This window comes from Propithecus coquereli, unplaced genomic scaffold (assembly GCF_000956105.1).
Source record: "Propithecus coquereli isolate 6110/MARCELLA unplaced genomic scaffold, Pcoq_1.0 Scaffold310, whole genome shotgun sequence".
Lineage (NCBI taxonomy): Eukaryota > Metazoa > Chordata > Mammalia > Primates > Indriidae > Propithecus > Propithecus coquereli.
In genome coordinates, this window is record NW_012148731.1 from 3,843,671 (window position 1) to 3,867,715 (window position 24,045).

General features: G+C 58.9%; 1 protein-coding gene across 1 annotated transcript in view; it reads right to left on the reverse strand.

The window, feature by feature from the left end:
• Positions 1 to 24,045, reverse strand: part of CCDC85C (coiled-coil domain containing 85C) — a 74,825-nt gene that overhangs the window by 17,323 nt on the left and 33,457 nt on the right. The window contains exon 2 of the mRNA XM_012650098.1: positions 534 to 607. Coding sequence (XP_012505552.1) covers positions 534 to 607 — 74 coding nt within the window. The remainder of the gene's footprint in view (positions 1 to 533; positions 608 to 24,045) is intronic.

A 24,045-nucleotide genomic window follows, 5' to 3' on the forward strand; every position in this document is an offset into this window, starting at 1 on the left:
GGTACAGACGACCCTCACCTGACACCACCTCCTCCCTGCAGGCCACACCCCTGACCCAGCCTCCGACCTGCCATGCCACTGCTGCCTGGCTCTGCACAGGGGCTGCAGCCTCATCTGTCTGCAGGGCAGGGCCCGGGAGGGCGGAGGGGGGACCCTAGCCCAGAGAGGAACCGGCCAGCAAGTCTGGCGTGGCAGAGGCGGGGAGGTTTCCGTGTGAGTCTGCCCCGCTCCCCTGCCTGGATCTGCCCATCTGCCAGAGGGGCAGAGCAGTCCATTTCTTCACCAACTGTGTGTCCCTACCAACCCTGGGACAGGCCCAGTGCCACCCCCAAGGAGCTCACAGACCACTGGGGGCAGTGTGCGTGGGGGCTGGGCCGGAGGGAAGTCCTGGAGGTGTGGGAGGCGGGATTCGGTCTGTGGCCCCATCTCTCCAGGAGGGGACTCGGGCAGGAGTGGGGGAATTTGGCGGGAAGGGAGCCGGGGTGAGCTGGGGCTGGGCTGGGCACTGCAGCCGCCGCCCGCAGCCAGCCTACCTGTGCGAGGAGCTTGTCACCCTCCAGCAGCTTCACTTTGGTCTCCAGCTGCCTGATGTAGGTGGACGAGGGATCTGGAAGGACACAGAGGAAGGGCACATTAGCCTCCATCAGACTCCATCCCCAACAGGCAGAACCCACCCTCGCCCCCGTCCCTTCCGTCTGCGGCTTCCAAGCCGGGCTTTCCGGATCTGGAGAAAGGTATGGGGGTTTCCCTCGCCAGGTCCTGGGGGCAAATCCTTCAGCTTCTTAGATCCTGCAGGCCCAAGAAAAGCTCTCATAGCCACGCACAGCTCCCCCCCAGAGTCCAAGGGGCCCCTCTCCCCTCTGTGGCGGGGAAACTGAGGCTCATAAGCATGCCACGCCAGCACCTGGAGCTCATGCTGGTCCACAGCGCCTGCTCGCAGCTGAGCCATTCCGCCCAGGAACTGCTCACAAACGACGTGCGGGCGGCATACATCTCGGGCCAGGAGCCAGGTGCGGGCCAGAAGCCCCAGCCAGACACCCCTGTGGCCTTGCCAGTCACGGGGCCCCAGTTTCTGAATCAGACTCAGGGGAGGCCAGACTGACAACCCGTGCAGACAGACCGCCGCTGCAGAGGTGAAATCCACCCGCTCTCACCACACACACCCAGCTCTTCCATGACATCAGAAAAGCAGGTGAAATCCACCCCACCCAGCCACCCGCAGCCCCAGGCCTGCCCCACCAGGCCGGGCACTGCCGCAGAGGGCAGAGCGATGACCAGATCACGCCCGGCCAGCCCAGACCAGAATGGGGGGAGTCTGCCTCGGTGGAGGCCAAGGGCGACACAGGGCAGAGGGGCTAGGGGCAGGTAGGGACCCGCAGACAGGGTGGGAGGAGGAGAGGGGGCAGCAAGGCCTGGCCCAGCGCCCCTGCGAGCCAGATGGCATGAGGAACCTCTGTAGTAGCCACACAGCTGTGGGTAAGGGACAGACTGTCGAACCTCTGGCCAGAAGTCCTGCGGCCCAGGCCCCGTCCACCCCCATAGCCAGTTACTGCTCCTCCTGCCATATCCGTGCCCCAACAGGTCACAGGGTCTTCCCAGACTCACATCGCTGACCTGTGGTCTCGGGAGGCACCAGACAGCAGACCCTGCTGCCCAAGCCAGCTGCCTGGTCCCGCACCACCACCGCGGGGGACTCGGGGTGGGGAATGGACTCCACAGGCTCTTAACATTCCTGGGTGGGCAGCGGGGGCTCAGGTGCTGCTGGGGACAGACCAGGCCCACCATGCCACCCAGGGAGCAAGGGAGCGTCTGTCTACCCCCAGCACACCATCAGCAGGACCCTTGGGAGGACCCAGGCCCCAGCCAAGCATCCGGCCCAGCCACAGGCAGGAACGGGGGTGCTCTGAGCCAGCCCCGCCCCACTCACTGCTGGGGAATCGCATGAAACAGACCCTCCCTACTCCTCCAGTCCAAACAGAGTCACCTCTCAGGAATGTGGAGCCTTCTAGAGAGGAGAGAAGGGCGGCTCCCCGGCCAGGCAGACCCACCCCTGCCCTCGGGGTGACCACAGCACACCTCGGGCCTCACTACCACAGGCTCTAACTAAACAACGTTTCAAGAGGAGCAGTGACTTGTGCTGGCACATTTCAGGAAAGCGGGGAGATGGGATCTGACCCCGTGGGCCCCTCCGCTCAGGACCCCGGGCCCATGACCTGGCCACTGTGAGACGGGCTCCCTCACACCCTTCTCTGGTTGGGGTCCCCCCAGCCCCGCCCGAGCCTGCCCTGGCCCCGCCCTACCTGGCCCCCGCTGGCTCAGGCTCCGTCAGCACTGACGGCGGTTCCCACGCCGCCCCACAGACAGGCGGAGGGGAAAGGCCTCGGTGTTCAGGGCGTGCTGGGCCCCCCTGAGCCCAGGGAGACAGGGCACAGCCTGGGCTCCCCACACCTTCCGTCCTGCATCCCGTTCGCGGGAGAATTCCCTGGAACACCCGCTGGAAGCAGGGACCAAGTAAACCCAGAGACCCTTCCAGCTCCCTCATCCTTACCCAGTGAAGACAAGAAGACCCCAATGACTATCTGACCCCAGGTGGGGTGGGGAGGGCCCAATGCCCCACATGGGACATGCAGTATCCCCTGCATCTCGCGCCTGGTTGAAACCTGTGGGGGCCAAGAAGCCACTGTCCCTATGTCCCAGATGAGGAGGCCACGAAGAACGAAGTGTTCCCACTCACTGTGGGTGGGCCTTCCAGCCCCTCTCCCCACCACCCAGGCCACCGCCTCAGTTCCGTCCCTGGGACCGCCCCTCTTTCTGGCCACCCCGGGAAGAGCTGACAGCACCCAGCCTCGGAGAGGGGCTGGCGCAGACTCACCGAAAGAGGCCGGTCTTGGTCAGACCTCGGCTGGGCACTCTGCTACAGCCCAGATCTCAGGCGCAGGCACGGCCCCGAGCAGCAGGAGGACCCAGGTGCTGCTTGTGCCCAACGGCCCAAGATGGCACTAACTCGTGCTCTGCCCTTAACAGGCACAGAACCACTCAGAAGGCGGCACGCTGCCCAGCCGTCTCCCTCTGCTGATGCCTATGGCGTGAGCAAGGGGCTCCCAGCATGTCCCTTCCCAGGCAGACCACAGTCTGAGTCGGGGACTCGGACCCACAGTGGCAGATGTGCCTCAGCACCCTCCCTGGTGCCCTCGGACACAGCCAGGGTCTAGCACCACCTCCCAGGATGGCAGCGAGGACGAGCGCCAGGAAAAGGGATGCAGGCCGTCCCACAAGTCACCAGCAAGACCCCGACCCACGCGAGCACCCAACCTCAGGGCCCACAGGCCACTGGGCCTCCCCACGGGGCCACATGAGGGCACCGACCAAGGAGCTGCTGCCACTAAGCCCATCTGTTCGGGTTCACCCCAAACCCCAAGGGGCTACAGAGAACAAAATACGCTTCAGACCACCAGGGTTTGCTGGGCTTTTTTTTTTTTTTAACTTCAAAAGAACAATATAACAGTCTCAAAAATATTTTAGACCATCCAGTAATCCCAATGGATTAATTAGAATTAATCCTAAAGAATTAATTCTAATTATGAAGAATGCAGGCCCTTATCGTGGCCAAAACTGGAAATAACTATTTGTCCAACAATAGCAGAAGGGTCCACCCTGTCATCATTAAAATGATGTTTAGAAAGAGTTTCTGTCCTAGACAATAGGAAAGACACTTAAAATGCCAGTGGAGGGACTGGACACAAAATTATGTGAGTAATGGCTGCCGTGCCTAAAAATATCTGCGCGCAGACGAGATCCTGCGCGCAGGAAGGAAGTGCGCAGAAACGCGGATGGTGTGCTGCTCAGATGGGGGAACCAGTGATTTTTTTTTATTTATTCACATGACTTCTTGTTAATTTTCAAATAATCTACTTCTAGAGTAGAGAGAAATCTTTCTTTTAGAAAAGAAAAAAGGAGAATGGATCGAAGTATCGCACCTTCCCATCACACATGGCCACCCACTGAAACCACTGGTATCGTAAACCCACCAGTCCTGACCCCGTCCCCACACTCAGCTCCCCAAAACAGGCTCTCCACGCAGCAAGGGGCCGAGCACCAGGCGGCTCAGGTCACGGGTGCAGGCACCCTGCAGAGAGGCGGACCCTCAGGGGGAGGGGGCAGGAGACCCTGGGAGGGGCCTGGCGCCCTGGGGGGACCATCCTTCCCAGCAGCCTCGGAAACTCGTGATCCTGCTGGGCGCCTGGGAGCCCCAGCCTCTTGCAGACAAGCGTGTAATTAAATTAATCCCAGGGTTTACGGTAATGAGGACGGGAGCCACCAGGGAGGGAAACATCATTTCCCAGCTTAGCTGCTCTGGGCAAAATCAGGGAGGTGACCACAAAGGGACCCTGGGCCGGCCAAGGTGCCCCCATGGACGCTCCCCAGACACCCCCAGGGGCCCATCAATCCATCCTGCTTCTGCCTGGGAGGAGAGGTCTCCCTGCAACGTTCTTGCCTCCAGGAGCCAGACATCAGCACCAGCCTCACCCCTCCTCGTGGGTCCCTTGCTCCCCAGGGAGTAGGAGAAGCCATGTAGCCCACAGTGGGCAGGAGCCACACAGCGAGGGTCTGCCAGGCCCTCCCCGCTGGCGCTGTCCTGGCTCCCTCTCGGGAACCCCGCGTGGCACCGTGCCGCTGACCACAGGCTACCTGGCCTTCTCCGAAGCCGTGGGTTCCCATCACCCCTCCTGGCCTGGTTTTCCCCCTGACACAGTGATGTTGCCTGCAGTGTCCCCTATGCCCAGGCTGTACAAACTGGGAGCCAGAAGCCATGTCCAATCACCTCTGTAACCCCCTCCTCGCCTAGCTCAGCACCCGGCACACAGTAGGCCTCAGCAAGAGTCTGCAGCCCTAACAGGCACTCGCCCTGCAGGAGACGGCTCTGGTTACAGCTCCTGCCAGCAGCAGCAGCAGCTCCCACAGCTCCTGGGGAGCGCTCGGCACCCCACCCCCAAGGGGGCAGAAGACCGCAGACAAGGACTTGCGGAGGCCACTGGAGGCAGCGCTCCCAGGCCCAGGGCACCTGGTTGTTAGACCTGACCCGACAGCACCTGGCACCATCGCTGCCTCCCCAGCTGCCTGGGAGCCGGCATCTCAGGTCGGGTGCCACGGAAGCAGACAGGAGACAGGAGTGCAGTTCCAGGGGGTTATTCAAGAAGTAAGCCCAGGATGCCCCAGGAGGGGAGTGGAGAAGTGAGGCGGGGAAGGGAAGAAGCCAATGGAAAGGGTTCTGGGGGCTCGCTGCTGGGGTGTCATGCCCAGCATGCACCCCTGAGAGTGGACAGAAAGAGCTCCCTGTCTGAGAGGGAGGTGCAGGTGCCAGCAGGTGAAGCCGCGGTGAGCTCGGACGCGGTAAGTGCCTCAGGATCTGTGCTGGGCGTCCGGGATCTGTGCTGGGCGTCCGCGGTGCCTGCTACAGGGAAGGAGCAGGCGTGCTTTATCCTCTCTCCATAGGAGGCTGGGGGCTGCAGTGACATGCAGCAACGCAAGGGGCGACCTCTCCAGCTGCTGGCCCCCCTAGGTCCCCACCAGTCCTACCCCCTTGCAGCCCCCTCCCACTGAGCAAGACCCTACAGCAGGGCTCCCCTGCCCTTGTCACTTTCTGCAAAGTGCAGGGACAGGCAGGCTTGTGGCAGAGCGTTAGCAGGAGCCCAGCCACAGAGGCCTCAGGCCTCCTCCACAGGGCTCCCTGAGATAGATGGCTGACATCTCCACTGCACTCAAGTGATTAGATCCCTTCTCCTTCCACTTCATTAGGAAGGGCTGGCTGCAGCCGCAGGGCGGGAAGGCCTCATTAAACACAAGCCCCCTCTTTGTGGCTTCCTTCCCTCTCTGGCCGCGGACGATGGAAGCGGCCCTGAGAGCGTCTCCTTCCCGAGCTGGTTTCTTGCTTCTCTCTCTCCCTCCTCCCACCCCAAGGACTTAACCTGGGCGGGGCAGGGGCAGTGTCCGCACACACCTGGTGTCAAGCAAGTGCACAGCAAAAAGCCTACAGAAGGAACACCCGAGACGTCTCACACTGGCACAAACAGCACCGTACATGCACGCATGTGTGCACGCACAGAGAGCAGGTCCTGGAAACCCCGCAGGACAGGCCTGGGTGGTGCCTCCCACTCCGCCACCACCATGGAGCCACCTCAGCCTCTACCCGTGTCGCCTGCTTCCCTCGCGGGACATGGTGAAACCGTCCTCCCTGGCATGTGCAAAGTGCTCCTCTCATAGGTAACCTCACACCCTTTACCTACCACGGGAGGTCCCGTCCCCTCCAACAAAGCACAGAGACAAGGTGTAGACGTGCACAGAGCCACAAAGCACAGCAGGGCCAGGAGAACGGGGCTCCAGACTCTGAACCCAGTGCCCTTGGGGCCACCAACGGCGGGGAGCTCCAAGCACCCGGGACACAGACCGAGGTGTGGTCATTCCAGAGAGACCTTTTAGTTACCACACACACTTACCAAGCACCAACCATGTGCCTTACACACATTAGTCCTCACCACTCCTCACCGTGAGGACGGTGATCAGACGCCCAGTTTGCAGGAGAAGAAATTGAGGCTCTAGGAGGTAAACTGGCAGCCACAGACCCAGGGAGCGGTGGAGCAGGGTCTCCACGGCAGGCTCCAGGGTGCGGCTCCCCGCCTCCTCTTCCCAGGCAGCCTCCCCCTACACCCCAACCCAAGCTCAGCACCCCCCTGTGGTGCCCCATCCTGCTCGGCAGGAGCTGGTCCTTGGCCATGGCCAGTGCTTTGTGCCTGGGCAGCCACAGCCTGCGTCAAAGGGTCAAAGAGATGCGGGAAGAGGTGCAGCCGCGGTGAGGGGCAGAGAGCAAGGTGTGCTGGCCGGGAGAGCACAGGGTCCCTCCTGAAGGAGGTGGCACTGGAGCTGAGCACGGAAGAGTGAGCAGGACTCGGACAGGCAGGCGGTGAGGGAGGAGGAGACGGAAGGCAGTTCTGAGCGGGGGGGGCACAGCTGGAGCAACGGCAGGGAGCTGGGACCACAGCAGGTACCTGCGCACCTGTGCCGGGGCCGTCAGCACCGGGGGCTGTGCCAGTCGCGGCCTCCTCCTGGCAGACACCGCGGCTTCAGGAGGTGCGGGCCAAACGTGGAACAGGCGTTATTTATGGATGAGGCGCGAGAACTGAGAGGGGCGTATCGGGAGCGGCAGGTTCCTGTGAGGACGCCTCTCGGCAGCGGTGGCAATGAGCCAGGCAGCACGGGGTGCGCACGCCGGGTGGTGCAGGCCACAGCCACTGCAAGCTCGGCAGTGACTTCCGGCATCTCACATCCACTCAGGGCACAGCAAACGGTTTTTCCCGTTCACACACACCAATTTTACTGGTGCCCTCCCGTCTGCCAGCATGCACCAAGCAAAGCCCTGTCACCCCCGTAATCCTCCCGCCAAGCTGATGAGGTGCATGCTGTCACTGCTAGCACTACTCAACTGACAAGGAGCCAGAGACTCCGAGAGAAGTGGCGAGCCCAAGGTCACGCAGTGAAAACGCTGCAGGGCTGGGATTTGAACCAGATCTGTCCAGGGCCAAGGCCCCATCTCGACACTCCCCACCAGCCATGGAGGTTCAGCACAATGACCCCGGGCCTCTCAGAACGTCATTGCCAGGGTTAGCAGGGCTGCTTATTCTACGCTCTGACCTGTCAAGGAGGCACAGGAACTTTCACCCATTCCCCCGATGAAGAGACCAAGGTTCAGAGTGGTCTGTAACCACCCAGTGACAGAGCTCACAAAAACAGGGCTGAAATTTGAAATGTGTGTGTTTTGTGCTTTGTGCTTTGTGCTTTGTGCCTAGGCAGCCCATGGCTCTTCTAGAACACCCACTGAGGCAGAGGGACAGGGGCTTGGGAGGCTGCCTTTTTCCCCCTCCCCCACCTCCTCTCCCAGAGCAGAAATTCTCTTCCTGGTGCACAGAGACACTCAGCCTCTACCACAGGGCCCAGGCTCCAGGGAGCCCCACTCTGGACTCCACCTCCTCGAGCCCATCTCCCCTCCAAGGGCACCAGACTAGCCCAAGCTACAGGTGTGAAAAGACTTGGTGTACGGTTTTCAGTCTGAGCCAAAGACTCAGCGGCCTCTGGGCCTCGCCCGGTCACATGTGTCCCACAGGCTGGCACCAGCCCCTCCCACCATCCCCCTCTGTGCCCAGTGATGCAGGATCATGGAAACCCTAATGTCTGGGCTCATGAGTTCAAGTGCTAACCAGGAACCTCGATGACCGGAGCACCGCCCCCACCGTGCGGCGGTCAGAAACCTAACTCGCCAAGAACACGCTTTCCAGCGCCTGCAGCGGAAAGAAAAGCAACTGGCAACGAGGAAACGCGAGCGATGGCACTAGTGAGAACTGGCCCCTCCACCTTCCCCACGAGGCAACACCTGCCTCCCGCTGCCGTCTGTCCCCTCAAGGCCCAAGCACCACCCTGCTCCAGGCTGGGACTCCCAGACGTCCCCGGCCTGCCTATCCCCGGCTTCAGGGGCCATAGGGCGCCCGGCATTTAATCCAGGAAAAGCCACGAGGCTTCCCCGCAGGCCCTGAAACCTGGAGCCAGCAGCAGACAGGCCCCGTCCAGACTCGGTCCACTTAGAAAGCGCCCTGGCCGGGATCTGCCCGGCCGCTTCCGGTGTTCTCAAACCAACACGCAAACTCATTCTTCCATCTCCTGCTGGTGCAGCCTGACGGGCCAAATTAAAATTGTGCGATTGTTGGGAGAAAGAATTCCTTCCCGGTGCTTTCAATTTCTGCATCTGGAATTAACCTGTGTGTGCACAGCTGACGGTGCGGGTGGCAGCGTGCGCACCACGCTCCCCCAACCCCGGTGCACTCGTGATGACTGGGAACTTCTGACATTTGTGCAGACGTCAGCCCACCCAGCCCAGTGACATCTAACCACACAGAGGCCGCGTCACACTCAGCCTGTGGCTCTCAGCACCAGGCTGCCTGGGACACTTGCCTGGCTCCCTGGAGAGCTTTTAAAATCTGATCTCTTCCCCTGAGACCAACTGAACTGGACTCTCTAGGGGAGGGCCTGGCCAGCAGTACCCATCCCAGATGCCCTCTGGCGAGTCTGACGTGCACCTGGGGCTGGAGGCCCCTGCTCGAAGCTGTGTAGAGACTGTTCAAATCGTCCGATTCCCAGCTTCCATCCCCAAGGGACCCCGTCCCCCCACCCCCCGCCGGCCCTGGCTATTAATTGGTGGGGCTGAACTCTGCAGCAGACACAACAGAACCTGCAGGGATTACGATGAGACCAACTGTGCAGGAAGGAAGCCCGGCGAGAGAGGAGAAGCAACACTTACTGAGCCCTGGAATGGGGGTGCCAAGCGCCTCAGTGACGTGAGAGGGAGAGTTTTGCTGGTTTCAGGAGAAAGGGTCTAGCAGGTCTAACAGGTGCCAGGCACTTGTAAGGGGATGGGGGGCCCCACCGCCCGGCCTCCTGGAGCCTGCTGTCCAGCAGAGAAGGCAAGAACCTGGGGGACGTGGAAGGCGGTGGGACAGCAGGGACATCCCAGCGTGCAAAGGTGGGGAGGGTCAGGAAACAGGAGGATCCAGGTGTGGCTGGGTCATCACACCCAGCACACAGGCGCAGCTGGAGAGAAGGCGAGTACAACCCCTCGCCGCGTGTGAGCAGCACTGGTGGGGATCCGGGGCCCCAGGTAGCTCTACGTGACAGCAGCGACACACCTGGACAGCGTTTCGCTGACACAGTGGAAACAAGAATAAGTCCTCACAAGCCAGGTGGTAGGATTCCCGGGGTGGCGGGAGCTCAGAGAAGAGCGCTCTGTGTGCACTGACTCCACGGGAAGACAACAAAGCCACGTGGAGGGGCAGACTGGAGCCCTGAAAAGACCCGCGTGGTCTGGAGCGGCAGGGAAAGGGCAGAGCCTTCCTGGATGGGGCTGCAGCGGCTACTGGCTGTCCATCTAGAAAAGGGTAAAATTCAGCCCCACCCTCACACCATACACCAAGAGCAGTTCCAAGAAGGTCAGAGAGTTCTATGTGAAAAAACAACTTTAAAACTTGGGCTTTTCTGAGGCTAGGTGTGGTGGCACATGCCTGTAGTCCAGGCTACCGGGAGGCTGAGGTGGGAGGATCGCTTGAGCCCAGGAATTCGAGGCTGTAGTGCACTATGGTCACATATGAATAGCCACTGCACCCCAGCCTGGGTAACATAGCAAGAGCCCATCTCTAAAAAATAAAACTTAAAACAAAGTTAAAAGAAAATAAAAACTTTTGCCTGGTTGCGGTGGCCTATACTCCTAGCATTTTGGGAGGCCGCGGTGGCAGGATCGCTTGAGGTCAGGAGTTCCAGACCAGCCTGAACAAGAACGAGACCCCCGTCTCTACAAAAAACAGAAAAATTAGCCAGGTATCATGGCACACACCTGTAGTCCCTGCTACTCGGAGGCTGAGGCAGGAAGATCGCTTGAGCCCAAGAGTTTGAGGTTGCAGTGAGCTACGATGATGCCACTGCACTCTAGCCCAGGTGACAAAGCGAGACCTTGTCTCCAAAAATAATTAATTAATTAAAATAAAACAAATAAAAAGTTGGGCTTTTCTGACACATGCTACAACATGGATGAACCTTGACAACGTTATGCTATGGGAAAGAAGCCAGACCCCAAAGACCACATGCTGTATGATTCCATTTATATGAAATGTCTAGAACAGGCAAATCCAGAGGCAGAAAGTAGACCAGTGGTTTCCAGGGGCTGGGAGGGCGTGACTGCTGATGGAGATGGAGTTTCTTTCTGGGGTGACGAACATGGTCTGGAATTAGACAGTGGTGACGGCTGTGCAACTCTGTGACTACATCAAAAGCCACTGAGCTGTACACTTTCATGTGTCTATCTACATATATGTACACACACACACACATAACATACTTATAATTTGTGAATTCTATCTCCTTAAAGCTATTATTTTAAAAAAGAGAGAAAGTTTTAAAAGAAAACTTGAGCTTTCCGGTAGGAAATGGATTTCTTAATCAAGAAACAAAAAGAGCAAACCATAAAGGAAAAGACTGCCAAACCTGACTGTATGAATATTACAAACCACGCTGGTAACGTGAGCAGGTTAGGAGACGAGCCACCACCTGGGAGGGGCTGTGCACACGCCCCACCCCAGAGTGGACAAAGGACCCTCCGGCCCACACGATCCCTGCAAATCAAGGAGGAGGTGCGTGACCAGGGGCAACAGCGACACAGAGAGGCGAGTGACAAAAGAGGAAACCCAAGCGGCCAGGAAGAATGTGAGAAGACACCCAACTTCACACGTGATCAAGGAAACACAAATGAAGACCACGAGACGCCATGGGATTGGCAGGGAGCAGAAAGTGGTGCGGCCGTGGGATGGCATGCAGGAGGGAGGGGCAGCCCGAGAGACACTGGGCTGGCTCAGCAGATCAGGGGCCAACCGGCTCGGTTCCCCCAGCTGACAACACTCACCCCTTGAGAAACGGTGGCACAGGTGTCCCAGGAGACAGGTGCAAGAACACACCTGCCAATGCAGCTACGTTAGTGAAAAATTAGAATCCACCTAAATGTCTTCCTCAGGAGACCAGATAAGTTGTGGTTTAACCAAATAACAAAATACTATACTGAGATAAACATGAATGAACCAGAGCCGGGCGTGGCGGCACACCCCTGTAGTCCCGGGCACGCGGGAGGCGGAAGGATCGCTTGGGCCCAGGAGTTCAAGACCAGCCTGGGCAACATAGTGAGACCCCGTCTCTAAAAAAACCAAACCAAACAGCAACAACAACAAAAAGTGAATGAACTAGAGTCACAGGTATCAACAGGGCTACATCTCAAGAACTTCCCAAAGGACACATGATGCTGTACCATCTACGCAAAGTTTGAAAACCTGCAAAGCATCCTCATGCTGCTCGTGGCCTCCCACGCAGGAGAAATTGAAAAGCTACAGGAGAACCATGTGCACCAACTGCCAACTGCCAACTGCTGGGCCGGGGCTCGGGCGCGGACGACACACAGGGACCTCAGCTCCTCCTGTCAAGCTTCGTTTCTTAGAAGGAAAAGATCTGAAGCTAAAATGCTTTGTTGTTGACAATGTGATAAAGGCAGTCTGTGGAGAAATAATTGTCTCATTATTCCCCAAGCTTATTGCTTTTTATTTATTTCTTAATTAAAAAAAAAAAAGGAAGAAAGTGTGGGCAGCACAACAGACCCTCCAGAAAAGACACTGGAAACTGCTGATGCTGTAACACTCCCTCCCTGGGTCCGATTCCCAGGCTGCTTACGGAAAAACTCCAAATGTCCCCAGCGATGACCTCCTTTGGTTCCACACTCCCCGCCCCCACCCCGCCCTGAGAGCCACCCATCAACAGCAGGTCGGGGGCCCATGGGGAGAAGAGGGATCCACAGGGACCCACCTGGGAGGCGGGAAGTCATCTAGCAACAGGAAGAAGCCACCCACCAGCAGGCAGGAGACCAGAGCAGATCCCCTCTTTGCCCCACCTGCTCTGTGACCTTGGACAAGCCCCTTCCCATTCCCAGGCCCCAGAGAAATGAGGGCAGGAGGCCCAGATAACTCAGAGGGCTCAGAAGGCAGGACAGGGACGCGACTCAGTCTCCTGCAAGCCGGCGTCCCTGCAATTAGGCAGAGCAGCGAGGACCCACCCAGTTAGAAGTGAGACAGACTCAGTGTGGGGAGAGCAAATTGGGCTTCCCCTTTCACATAAAACCAAGAGCAGGGTGATTGTTGATCGAAATGATCATCAACAAGCCGGGCTTAATGGTGCCATCCTCCTGGAGGTGCCGGGGAGGGTACGTTCTTCAGCCCTGGCAGAGGCCCAGCTCCTTTCATACCCAGGGCGTGCAGCAGGAGGAGAAAATTGGCGCTGAGCAATGCAAACAGAAGCCGAGTGCACGTGAGAGCATGCGATTCTGTTCAGAAGAGGCAGCGTAGCGTGGGGCAGAAACTGGGTCAGGAGTCCCAGGCCCAGCAGTGCCCTCCATGCAACCCTGGGCCTTGGTTTCCCCAAATGACAACACAAGGGCCTTGTTCTGGATAATGTTCTCAGCCTGGGCTTGTGAGCTGTAGTAGGCAGAGTAACATCCCTTCAAAGAGGCCCATGTCCCAATCCCCGGAATCTGAGACTGTCACCTGACATGGCAAAAGGGACCCTACAGATGAGATTAAGGTCAAGAAACTCAACATGAGATGAGCTGGGTTATCCAGGTGGGCCAGACCTAACTGCACAGACGTTTAGAAACAGAGAGTCTTTCCCGGCTGCGGTCAGAGGAGATGCAACTACGAAAGAAAGGCCAGACAAATGCAGCGCTGTTGGCTTTAAAGACGGGGGAGGGACAACTCGCCAAGGAACACAGGTGGCCTCTGGAAGCTGGAAGTGGATTCTCCGCTTGGCCCCCAGAAGAGGGTGCAGGCAGCCCTGCTAACCCTTGATTTTGCACTTCTCACCTCCACAACTGTGAGACTAAATCTGTGTCATTTAGGCCACCAAGCTTGTGGTCCCTTGTGATAGCTTCCATAGGAACTAACACAAGAACTAAAAGTCGTGGCCACGTGACTTTGGATTCCTTGCCTAGCCACTCTGAGCCCCAGTTTCCTTTAAGAATGAGATAAAGGCCGGGCGCGGTGGCTCCCTGTAATCTTAGCTCTCTGGGAGGCTGAGGCAGGCGGATTGTTTGAGCTCAGGAGTTCGAAACCAGCTGAGCAAGAGCGAGACCCCCGTCTCTACTAAAAATAGAAAGAAATTAATTGGACAACTAAAAATATATACAAAAAATTAGCCGGGCATGGTAGCACATGCCTGTAGTCCCAGCTACTCGGGAGGCTGAGGCAGAAGGATCCCTTGAGCCCAGGAGTTTGAGGTTGCTGTGAGCTAGGCTGACGCCACGGCACTCACTCTAGCCCGGGGAAAAGAATGAGACTCTGTCTCAAAAAAAAAAAAAAAAGAATGAGATAAAAAGCCAACCTTGGAAGCTGCTGGGAGGACTAGGGGAGGTTCCAGCTCAGAAAGCCCTGGCACAGGGCCTGGACTTTGTAGATGCACCACAAAAACTGCCCACCTTCCCACCGCCAGGCCTGGGGTGCCCGGGCCACGCACCTCCCTCCACGGCACAACTGCCCACCTGGGCCTGGCTCGACCAAGCCCCTGGCACCAGCCTCTTCCCAGGCCTAGCAACGGCCGGCACAGCAAACGTGACAAAGTGGGGTGTGAATCCAATTTGGGAAAGTCACGCTGGAAGGCTGTTTGAAACAAAAGCAGTATCATTCATTCATAAAGTAAACATCCACATCTCCATCTTAAAGTTAGACTTTTGTAGAGCGCAGAGTACTAGGACACTAGCTAGTGGGACATGGGAACAAACTAAGGCCAATTCCAGCCGCAGCAGAGAAGATGCCCTCCCGGCTGGAATGGAGCACAGCAGCTGGGCAGACCCTGCAGACTGACTGCCAACCCAGCCCCGTGTTCACGGCGCAGAACGGGTGCCCTTCCTGAGGCCACACGCAGGGAGAGGGGCAGGTGAGTGAGCAAGCAGGTGAGGTCAGGCTAAGACCAGGCTCAGTCCCCCACCCCCAGCAAATCACCTCCCCATTCAGAGCCTCCAGGAAACAGAGCTCTAGAGACAGCCCCAGCCACATCCAGGCAGAAGGCTGGGTCCCGCGACGGCAGCCAGGCCCCTAAAGAAGACAGGAGGGCAGCAAGAGGGGAAATGAACCCAGGGCCCCAAGCCCTCATGACAGTGAGGACCTGAGGCTAAGGGGGAGGCCAAGGAGAATGTCCTTGGTCCCAGGCCACCTGGGGGTCTCATCTGAAAGCTGAAAGGGTGGGCAGAGGGAGATTCAGCATGGGGCGGAGGGGGTGAAGCTCCTCCCAGGCCAGACGAGCCTACACCCCTGAATGTCCCCAGCCCTGTGGCCCATCAGGCTATGAGCCACCTCCAGCTGCCCCTGCCACACTGGGGAGGAGGTGGGCAGGACCTGGGCTGCGCCGGGCAGCGCTGCAATCCTCCACGTGACCCAACCACTCTGGGAAGGCTAATACACCTGCCCTCCACAGGGCCACTGCAGGGCCACGGCAGGGCCCTGCTGGCTCCAGGGAGGCTAGGACTACAGAAGCCAGGACCAGGCCTTGCAGGGAAGGGGCGGGTGAAGCCTTGAGTCACCGTGGTGCTGCACAGAGAGCCTGGACACGCAGCCAGCGAGGCTGGGCTGGCTGTGTGTGCTGGGTAGGAGTGTCCACACCAAGCCTCAGTGTCCCCTCCGTAGGCAGGAGACGGGTTAGGCTCCCCAAGAGAGGGGCAACCTGCATAACCCTCTTCTGGGAGGGGGTCACGGCCAGTTGCAGGTGCTGGCCTGATGGGGCTCTCAAGGCCTGAGATGTAAGCGCTGCCAGGCCAACCCCACGCCAGGTGCCTCCCTGCCCTGCCATGGCCAAGTGACCCACAGGCCAGCCTGCCTTTCACCAGTAACTGTAGCTGAAATTATTGTCCTTTGGACCCCCAAGGTTCTCCCCTCAAGGGGAAGGGGGCATGAGGTTCCACGCCTTAAGGGTCACCTGCTCACCTTGGGCAGGGCTTGGAAAACCCTCTGCTTCCTTCATGGTTCTTGGCACTGTGACATCAGAAGGTGACCCAAAATAGGCCTGACAGGCCAGGAGCTCACTGTCCTGCTGGTCGGGGCGCCGGGGATGGGCTGGGGATGTGGTCCTCACAGGAGAAGGACCCAACGTCTCCATGGCAGAGCTAGAGTAGAAGGTCAGGAGGGGCCTGGGGCCAGCTGGGCCTCTCTGCAACCATGGAAATGCTCGTCCACATCACAGCTGTGTGACCTCGCATCAGTGACTAACCGTCTCTGAGCCTCTCAGGGTCCTCATCACGGCTCTTGAGCAGGTGACTTCGCTGGGGCCTCGGTATTGCCTCTGTAAAGGGGGCCTCCTTCCCAGAGTTCCCCGCGGAGGAAGGAGGAGGCCCGTGTCTGGCACCTCACACAGGTGGCCCACACAGCTGCCCCATGACTGGATGCCACCCCTGTGGGCATGGATGGGAAGGCGAAGGCCCAGGGCTGGGCACCTACAGTCAGGGTTGGGGCAAGGACCCAGTGCTGGGGATAAGTCCACCCAGGGGAGCAGCCCCTAGGGCTGTGCCAGGGACAGTCCCCTTTGCCCACCCCCTCCAGAGGCTAGCCCAAACTTGGGGACAGAGGGACCACAGTCCTGACCTCTTCCACCCCAGGAAGCAGCCAATTCTGCGCTCTGGGAGAGCACAGGTGACCAGAGGGACAGGACAGCATCTTTGCTCTCCCTACCACCTACGGCTGCTGGCGTAACCTGCTCAGCTTGCTCCTCGAATCCGTCCACACCACTTTGCCGCCTGACCTCCCCAGTGGTGCCCACTCCAGCCTCGCCCCCACCCTGCAGCTCCAGCAACTGAAGGTGACTGTGGTCATCCCAACACACAAGTTCCTCCGGGGCTCTGCACCTCCGGCCAAGTCCTCCATGTCTAGGGAGACCCACCCCCACCAGCCCCTGCCCACCCTGCCGGGCCCAAGTGTGCAGGGCCAGTGCCAGGAACGACTCTGATACTGGAGCATGCACCCCACCGCAGGCAATGCAGGGCTGCGTCCGGCACCGAGCTCTGGCACTTGTGGCAGGTGGGCAAGGAAATGACAGAATGTTGGCAACTCTCACGTCCCTGCACACCGTGAGCTTCTCTCACTCCTGAAAGCTCCAAGCAGGCGACAACAGGAACCATTAGCCCTGTTGTCAAATGAGGACCCCTGTCAATAGAAGGCCACCACCCCTGCCCAGGTCTGACACAGCCCCCAAGCTCCAAGCTCCTCCAGCCCTTTCCTCAGCACCGAACATCTAACTCAGCCCTCGGAGAAGGGAAGGGCCTGAGGTCCCACCTTGACGGCTGTCATCACAAAGAAAGCATGTGGGCACCCACAGTGAAGGGGGTAGAGTACGAGACTCCTAGTCCTGCCACCACCTTGCTGTGTGACTCTGAGCAGGTTTCCTCCCCTCTCTGGGCTCCAGAGCACCCCTCTGTACAATGAGGGAGATGACAGCTTCCAAGGACCCTTCCAGCACAGGTGGACGCAGGTGGGCCCAGGCCCTTGGAGGCAGAGGCAGCATGCACAGAGCCTGTCCACAAGGCTGTGTTTCTTTAAGAAAGATATGAACAAGAACAGACTCGAAGGTCAGGGCAGAGCCGGTGCCAGGGTGAGGTCAATGCTTGGTTACTAATGAGAACAAACAGGCCTCGATCCTGCAGGGGAGGGGCAGGTGCTGGGGAGCCTCCCTCTGTGTAATCACTCCCACGGGAGACAGCTGACAGCCGGCCAGGCCGCCAGGAACTGCCCCACGGCCAACTCCTGGTCTCCACACGAAGATGGCACAAGGCAATGGAGGGCACCCTCAGACCCTCGTGGGGCAGAACAAATGGGCCTTACAGATCAGCCTGTCCTAACCTCTCCTACCGACAGGGCACACAGGGGACTCTAAGGTGTCCACCAGCTTGTCCGAGGTCACAGGCCAGGTCAGCGGCATGGCCCCCAGGCCCCACAGCAGCCCTAGGAAGGCACGCATCTTGGCCATCAAATCCCCTCCCCTTCCTGGCACACAGCCAGGTTTTTGTCCCAGGCTAGGTGGCAATGATGATGACAATGACAGCCAGGGATTACGACCCTTTGCATTATATAAGAATGCCGGAGTCCACGCTGTTAGAAAAGCACCCACACACAGGCCACCGAGGGGCAGGGGAGCTGCCCTAGCAGGAGAACACCAACTATTAAACGTGGACGGACAGAAGTCAGGAGTCGCCATTGCCACCCGCGAATGATAACCATGGACGCTAAAACAGGTGCGTGAACGTCCAATGGAGATCAAGACATCTGCACAGGCTCAAAATGCCTCCCACAACTCGGTTATTATCTACAGAGACACACAATAACCTTACAGCGGGGGACCTGCTAACCCAACTGGCCAAGTCCTCTCACTACGACTGTCACACACCAGCTGCCCCCTGACCGGATGCACCGAGGACACACATCCCTTCCGGGCCATTCCTGCCCAAAACGCACAGCCCGAACCTCACGACAAGGAAGCATTAGACAGAGCCGAATCGGCAGATCTACGACCAAAGAACCAGTCTGTGCTCTTCAAAAACGCCAACGAAACATCAAAGAAAGAGGGAGGCACGGTTCCAAATGAAGGAAGGCTAAAGGGAGAAGGTACCACGTGTGATCCCGGATTAGAAAACCATCGCCCTAGAGCATCACATTGGGACAAGCAGCGTGTCGACGCTGAACTTCCTGATACTGATCATTGCATGGCACTGTGCTGTGTGAAAATCCCTGTTCTTGAGAAACGCACCCCCCGTATGTGGGGTGAAAGAGGCGTGTTAACTGCAATTTCTCTCAAATGGTTCAGGGAGGAAAAGTCCACAGAGAGAGAGGGAGGGAGAGAGGGAGAAGAAGGCAGTGAAGCTATACAGAGCCTTTGGTATATTCTTGCCACTTTTCTCTAAGTTTGGACAGATTTCAAAAGAAAAGAAAAAGCTTCGCCGGCATTTATAGAAGCGCGTGGGAGGTGCTATGCTAAGCACCTCACCTCCGTGACCTCACCTGATCGTCACAGTAACCCCCTGAGCATGGAGCTGGGCGGAGACGCCGGCTCAGGGCAGGGCGCAGGGGCCGCTGCCACCCACCCGGACAGAGTTCCAGGGAGATCCTCCAATGGGGCAGTGGAAACGCGAGCAGCCTTCGCTGACTCACTCCCCAGACGAGCGCGGCAAGGGGAGGCGAAACGCTCCGCGAGGACTGGCAAAGAGGCGCGACTCTCACTGCCTCGGTCTAGGCAAGAATAAGCGCGTTTTAGGCCACATCCTTCCAAACATAAGACGTAATCGTCCAGAGGATGAAATGCCACAGGAGAAAATGCATCTTCAGCTTAACCACAGGGGAGAAAAATAATCAACTGAGCCCACTTCAGCCGCCTATTTAAGTCGCTATTGGGAAAACCGGGGCACACCTCCGGGGTCGCCCAGCCTCTCCCAGAAGCCACCAGCTGCCGTGTTGACCCACGGCAGAGAACTCGGCACCAGCGCCTGACAGTAGGTGGGTTCCTCCCCCTCTCCAGCCCCTCACCTCCCCAGGGGGACAAAGGATGACACACACCTTCTGTGGTGGGCTGAGGAGTGTCCTCCCAAACCCATGTCCGCCCAGAACCTCAGAGTGGGACCTTATTTGGAAATAGGGTCTTTGCAGGTGTAGCCAAGGTAAGAACCCAGAGGAGACCACACTGTGTTAGGGTGGCCCCAAATCCAATGACTAGTGTCCTTACAAGAGACAGAAAAGGACACACAGAGACACGGGGAGAGCATGTGAGAACAGAGGCAGAGATGGGGGAGACGCAGCCACAAGCCTCCCTCAGAGCCTCCAGAGGGAACCGACCCTGCGGACACCTTGACTTCGGACTTCCAGCCTGCAGGCCTGTGGGAGCCCCCACTTCTGCGGATTGAAGCCCCCCACTTTGTGGTCTTATGTGGCACTAGCCCTAGGAAACTAATACACCTTCTCTTGTAGATTTTTTTTTTTTTTTTTTTTTGAGACAGAGTCTCACTGTGTTGCCTGGGCTAGAGTGAGTGCCATGGCGTCAGCCTAGCTCACAGCAACCTCAAACTCCTGGGCTCAAGCCATCCTCCTGCCTCAGCCTCCCGAGTAGCCAGGACTACAGGCACGCGCCACCATGCCCGGCTAATTTTTTCTATATATTTTTAGTTGTCCAATTAATTTCTTTCTAATTTTAGTAGAGACGGGGTCTCGCTCTTGCTCAGGCTGGTCTCGAACTCCTGAGCTCAAACAATCCGCCCGCCTCGGCCTCCCAGAGAGCTAGGATTACAGGCGGGAGCCACCGCGCCCGGCCTCTTGTAGATTTTTAAGGTTAAAAATAAAATCCCTGATGGGCGGGTGCTGAGCCAAGTCCAGGCAGCCTTGTCCTCCCCCGCCATCAGCCCTCCCGCGCCCCAGTCGGCCTCACTTCCCACGGCCGCTTCACGGGGGACCTCGGGGCCCCGCCACGGCCCCCGAACCGGTCACAACCTCAGCCAGCCGGGGTCAGCTGTTGACCAAAAACACCACAGAAAACGAAATCCCGCCGACTATTCCATCGGGAAACAATCTATACAGGTCCAACAAAAGGGAAATAAATTCCAGTTAACCCACTGGAAGGGACGTTAGGTGGCCACTGACAGGGTTACACGGAGTAAGACAAAAGGGCGCCTGACGCACGTGGAGTGAAAAGAGCCGGATTCAACACTAAACACCCAGCTGCGCCGGGAGAACACGAACAACAGAAAAACAGTCTTCCCGGCGGGGTCTGCGGACGGGGCCGTGGGGGGTTGGGTTTTTCTTCCATTTTTCCACATCCTCCTAAGTCTCCCTAATGAACATGTATCCCTTTGAAATCAAAAAATAAATAAATTAAAATCTGCACCTGGGCCCCGCTCACACCTGCACACAGCCAGGCAGGTGTTCCTCACCTCCCCGCAGCAACCAACTTGCGCCAGCACCCCCCGAACCTGGACATGCCCAGGACGCCGGGGACAGGGACGGAGGAAGCAGGAGGCCACCCCTGGCCATCTAGGCACAAGGGAACCCACCCTCAGGCCCCACGTCCTCAGCGTCAGGGGATCCCAGATCAGCCCATTATGTCTTTCTCGACTGGTCTAAGATGCTTCACGGGCAGGGTCCCCTCCTCTGACTGGTAGCCTGGCCCCGAGCTCTGGGGCTGAGGTGATCATAGGAGGGGGAGCCGGAGAGAGGCTCCGAAATCACAGCCTGCAGCCCTCTGCCCTGCACACGAACCTGCAGCCTCCCGAGGGCCTCCCCTCAGCATGCCAAGACCCCGCAGGGCTTTAGGGGATCTGCCCCCACTTCTCAGCCAACTGCTCACCCCAAAACCTGCCTGGGCCTAAGCCCCACCCACCCGCAACAGACGCTCAGGCAGCAGCGGCCCTTCTCCAGGAAAAGGGGTGAGGGACCCCCTGGATCTTGAGGACCATCCGCTGGGCCAAGTCCCCCTGCCTGCCTCCCCCAGCCTGTGAAACTTGGGGCTCGCACAGGCTGGGGGGCAGCCACCATGGAGGCAGGCCCTGCAAGTGCCTCCCTTCCACCACCCGGCAGCTTCCGGAGGCTGTGCCCCACGCCCCGTCCAGTGAGAACCTGGAGCCCTGGGCCGTCCAAGAAGCAGGAGCACCCGAGGGTAGCCTTCCCACGGCCACCGCTGCTCTGGCCACCGCTGCTCTGACGGCAGGATTAAGCCGGCGGCATGTCTGCATCTGAGCACCCGTCAGCACAGCACGAGCTCGGGTGAGTTGCCCCGGCAACCAAACAACACTGGTGACAGTCCCTTTACCCGGCTTGAAAAGACGCTCAGGGAAGACACGCCGGGGCTGGCAGGGTCAGAGCGGGGAGGGCCTCAGATCTCAGAGCCCAGAGGCCCACAGCCGTGCCGCAGGTGGGCAGACCCGGCACTAACGCTCATCGGTGCCTCCTCTCTGTTGGGCTCTGGAATCAGACACGGGACCAGGGCCTGCCCCGCAGCTCACAGCAGCCAAGAGGAGGGAAGCCAGGGTGGGGCACTGGGCCACCTGGCGGCACCCGGCAGCCCCCAACAGGGGTGGCACATGTCTTCCAAGGGCCACGTGCCAGGATGGGCAGGACAGACCTCTGCCTGGGACAGACCTCTGACTGGCCAGGCCCAGTCACAACCCCCGTCCCTGGGACTCCCTCTGCCGCCCTCCATGTTGCACAGTGTGGGGGTGCGGCACACACAGCCCAGTCACGGCTGGACACCCCAGTTTTTCAGAAATAGCAACGGAGGCCCAGGACGGGAAGGAGCTTGCATGGCCACACAGGCACAGCGCAGGGACTGGCATCCCTGGGCTGGCGGGGACCGTGAGGTAGTGCGGTGCTGGCCCAGTCTGGAGAACCGGCAAGCTGCCGGCACCGTGCCCAGGAAGCTCAGTAAACGTGGGGAGGGGCAGACGAGGCTGCATACGTGGGGGCAGGGAGGGGCTTCGGGCCTGGCCCTGCCTTGTGACTTTGGGACCCAGCTGGGAAAGACTCACTTGTGCTGCGCGTTGGTGAGAGAAAACGAAACTCAGCTCAGTAGGAGACGGTACAGGGAGAGCCTGGCACACAGTGGGATGTGTGTCCCCTGCTCCCTCGTCCCTCTTCCAGGGCTCCCCACACGATGACATCCATGCAGAGCCGTGGACAGGACCTCTCATGTCCTTCAACTCCAACCATCCACAGAAATGCTGGAGTCGGGGGATAGCCCAGTGTCAGCCCCACAGCGGGTGAGGACATAGCAGGTCATGGTCCGTGTCTTCTGAGAGAAGGCCACCCTTCCACAAAACAAAAGTACCATCGGGCAGAAGAGAGTGACATTCTCTGGCAGGGCTGATCCACTACCCTGGGGCCTGCACAGCCCTGGGCAGGCAGCAGATGCACAGAGCCGCAGACACCCCGGCTGCCGAGGCCACGGCCCAGGTCCTGTTCCCTTTCTGTCTCTGCTGCCCATGACCTGGGCTCTGGCCCCTCACTCCTCTGGCTCCCCTGAGGCATGGCCAGCTGGGGTCACCTTTCTGCCTCCACAAGGCCTAACCAAGGGCTTGCAGAACCGGGCATCAGGCACACAGTGTATGGGGTGAGCCTGGTCACCCTCATGGTACAGGCACAAGAACCAAGCCCCTGAAGAAGGGTAGCCTGGCTACGGCCACGTCGGGCCAGAGCTGGAGCTTGGATAGAGGGGCTGCCTCACACAGGAAACAAGACCCAAACCTGCCCAGGGTTGGCCTGGCCTCCCAGGTGGAAGGAAAGTTTATCCAGGACAGGACACCTCCTGCCTGGGAAATGCGTGTGCCCCAAGAACTCTCAGGAAACTAGAGGTCATGAAGGAGCCACCTCCTCCTCCATCCCTCCTGCACACCTCACACTCACACGCACACACACATGCAAGCGCACGCTCACGCATATGCACACATGTTCTCGCACACACAGGTATGCGCACATACCCCCACACCCACACACGCACACACGTATGCTCTCACACACACCGGTAGACACGTGCCCGTGCACATACAGGTATGCACACACTCACACGCTCACTGTCTCCCCAGGGCCCTCACACTGAGGAAAAATAGTATCGAGCAGGGAAGCGGTCTAGGGGTCATTTATTTTAATTATTAAAACAGCAGCCACTTACTCTCGAGCCATCTATAATGCCACTTAATTACCTAGTACATAAAACTGCCTTTGCATCTTAGTGGAGCAATAAATCAGCTCAGAACCAGACTTGTTTAAAGCATTCTAGCTGAAGATTCTGGAGAGGTGGAGAGCCATCCTTACCCCCTCCCCACTCCCGGCCCCAGCCCAAGCAGTAAAACAGATCCGATGCCCCCAGCTATCACAGGACAAATGGGGCTGGCTCCAGCTAGCCGGGTGTGCTGGGAGGCCAGGCACCCTCCCTCCTGCTTCCCCGTCCACTCCTGGGCCCCGGCCCCTGCCCTGCCGCACTCCATCCTTTGTGTGGTCAACAATAGCCCCGCCAGATGGCGCGGCGTGGCCAGCAGCCTCTGCAAGCCAATCGCTCATGCTGTCGGGACCCAGCGGGGCTGTGGGCAGGAGACCTGGGAAATTGGCCCAAGCCATGTCCCCCCCTTCCCTGGCTGCCTTCTGCTCCCGAGCTCATGGGCACAGGTGGCTTCAAGCAGAGCTGGGCTATCAGGAGTTCCTCAGGCAGGTACATCCCCCCAAGGCGAGCAGCAGAGTGACTGAGTGGTCACTCTGCATCTGCGAGACACCAGGAGGAAACGAGGAGGGTGAGAGTGAGGGCAGGGAGACGCCAGGCACCATGCTTCCCCCGATGCCTGCAGAAGGCAGTGGCATGGTGCTCGCCAGCCAGCGACATAAATCACCCCCTCCCGTGGGCTGCACGGGTCTCCATGTG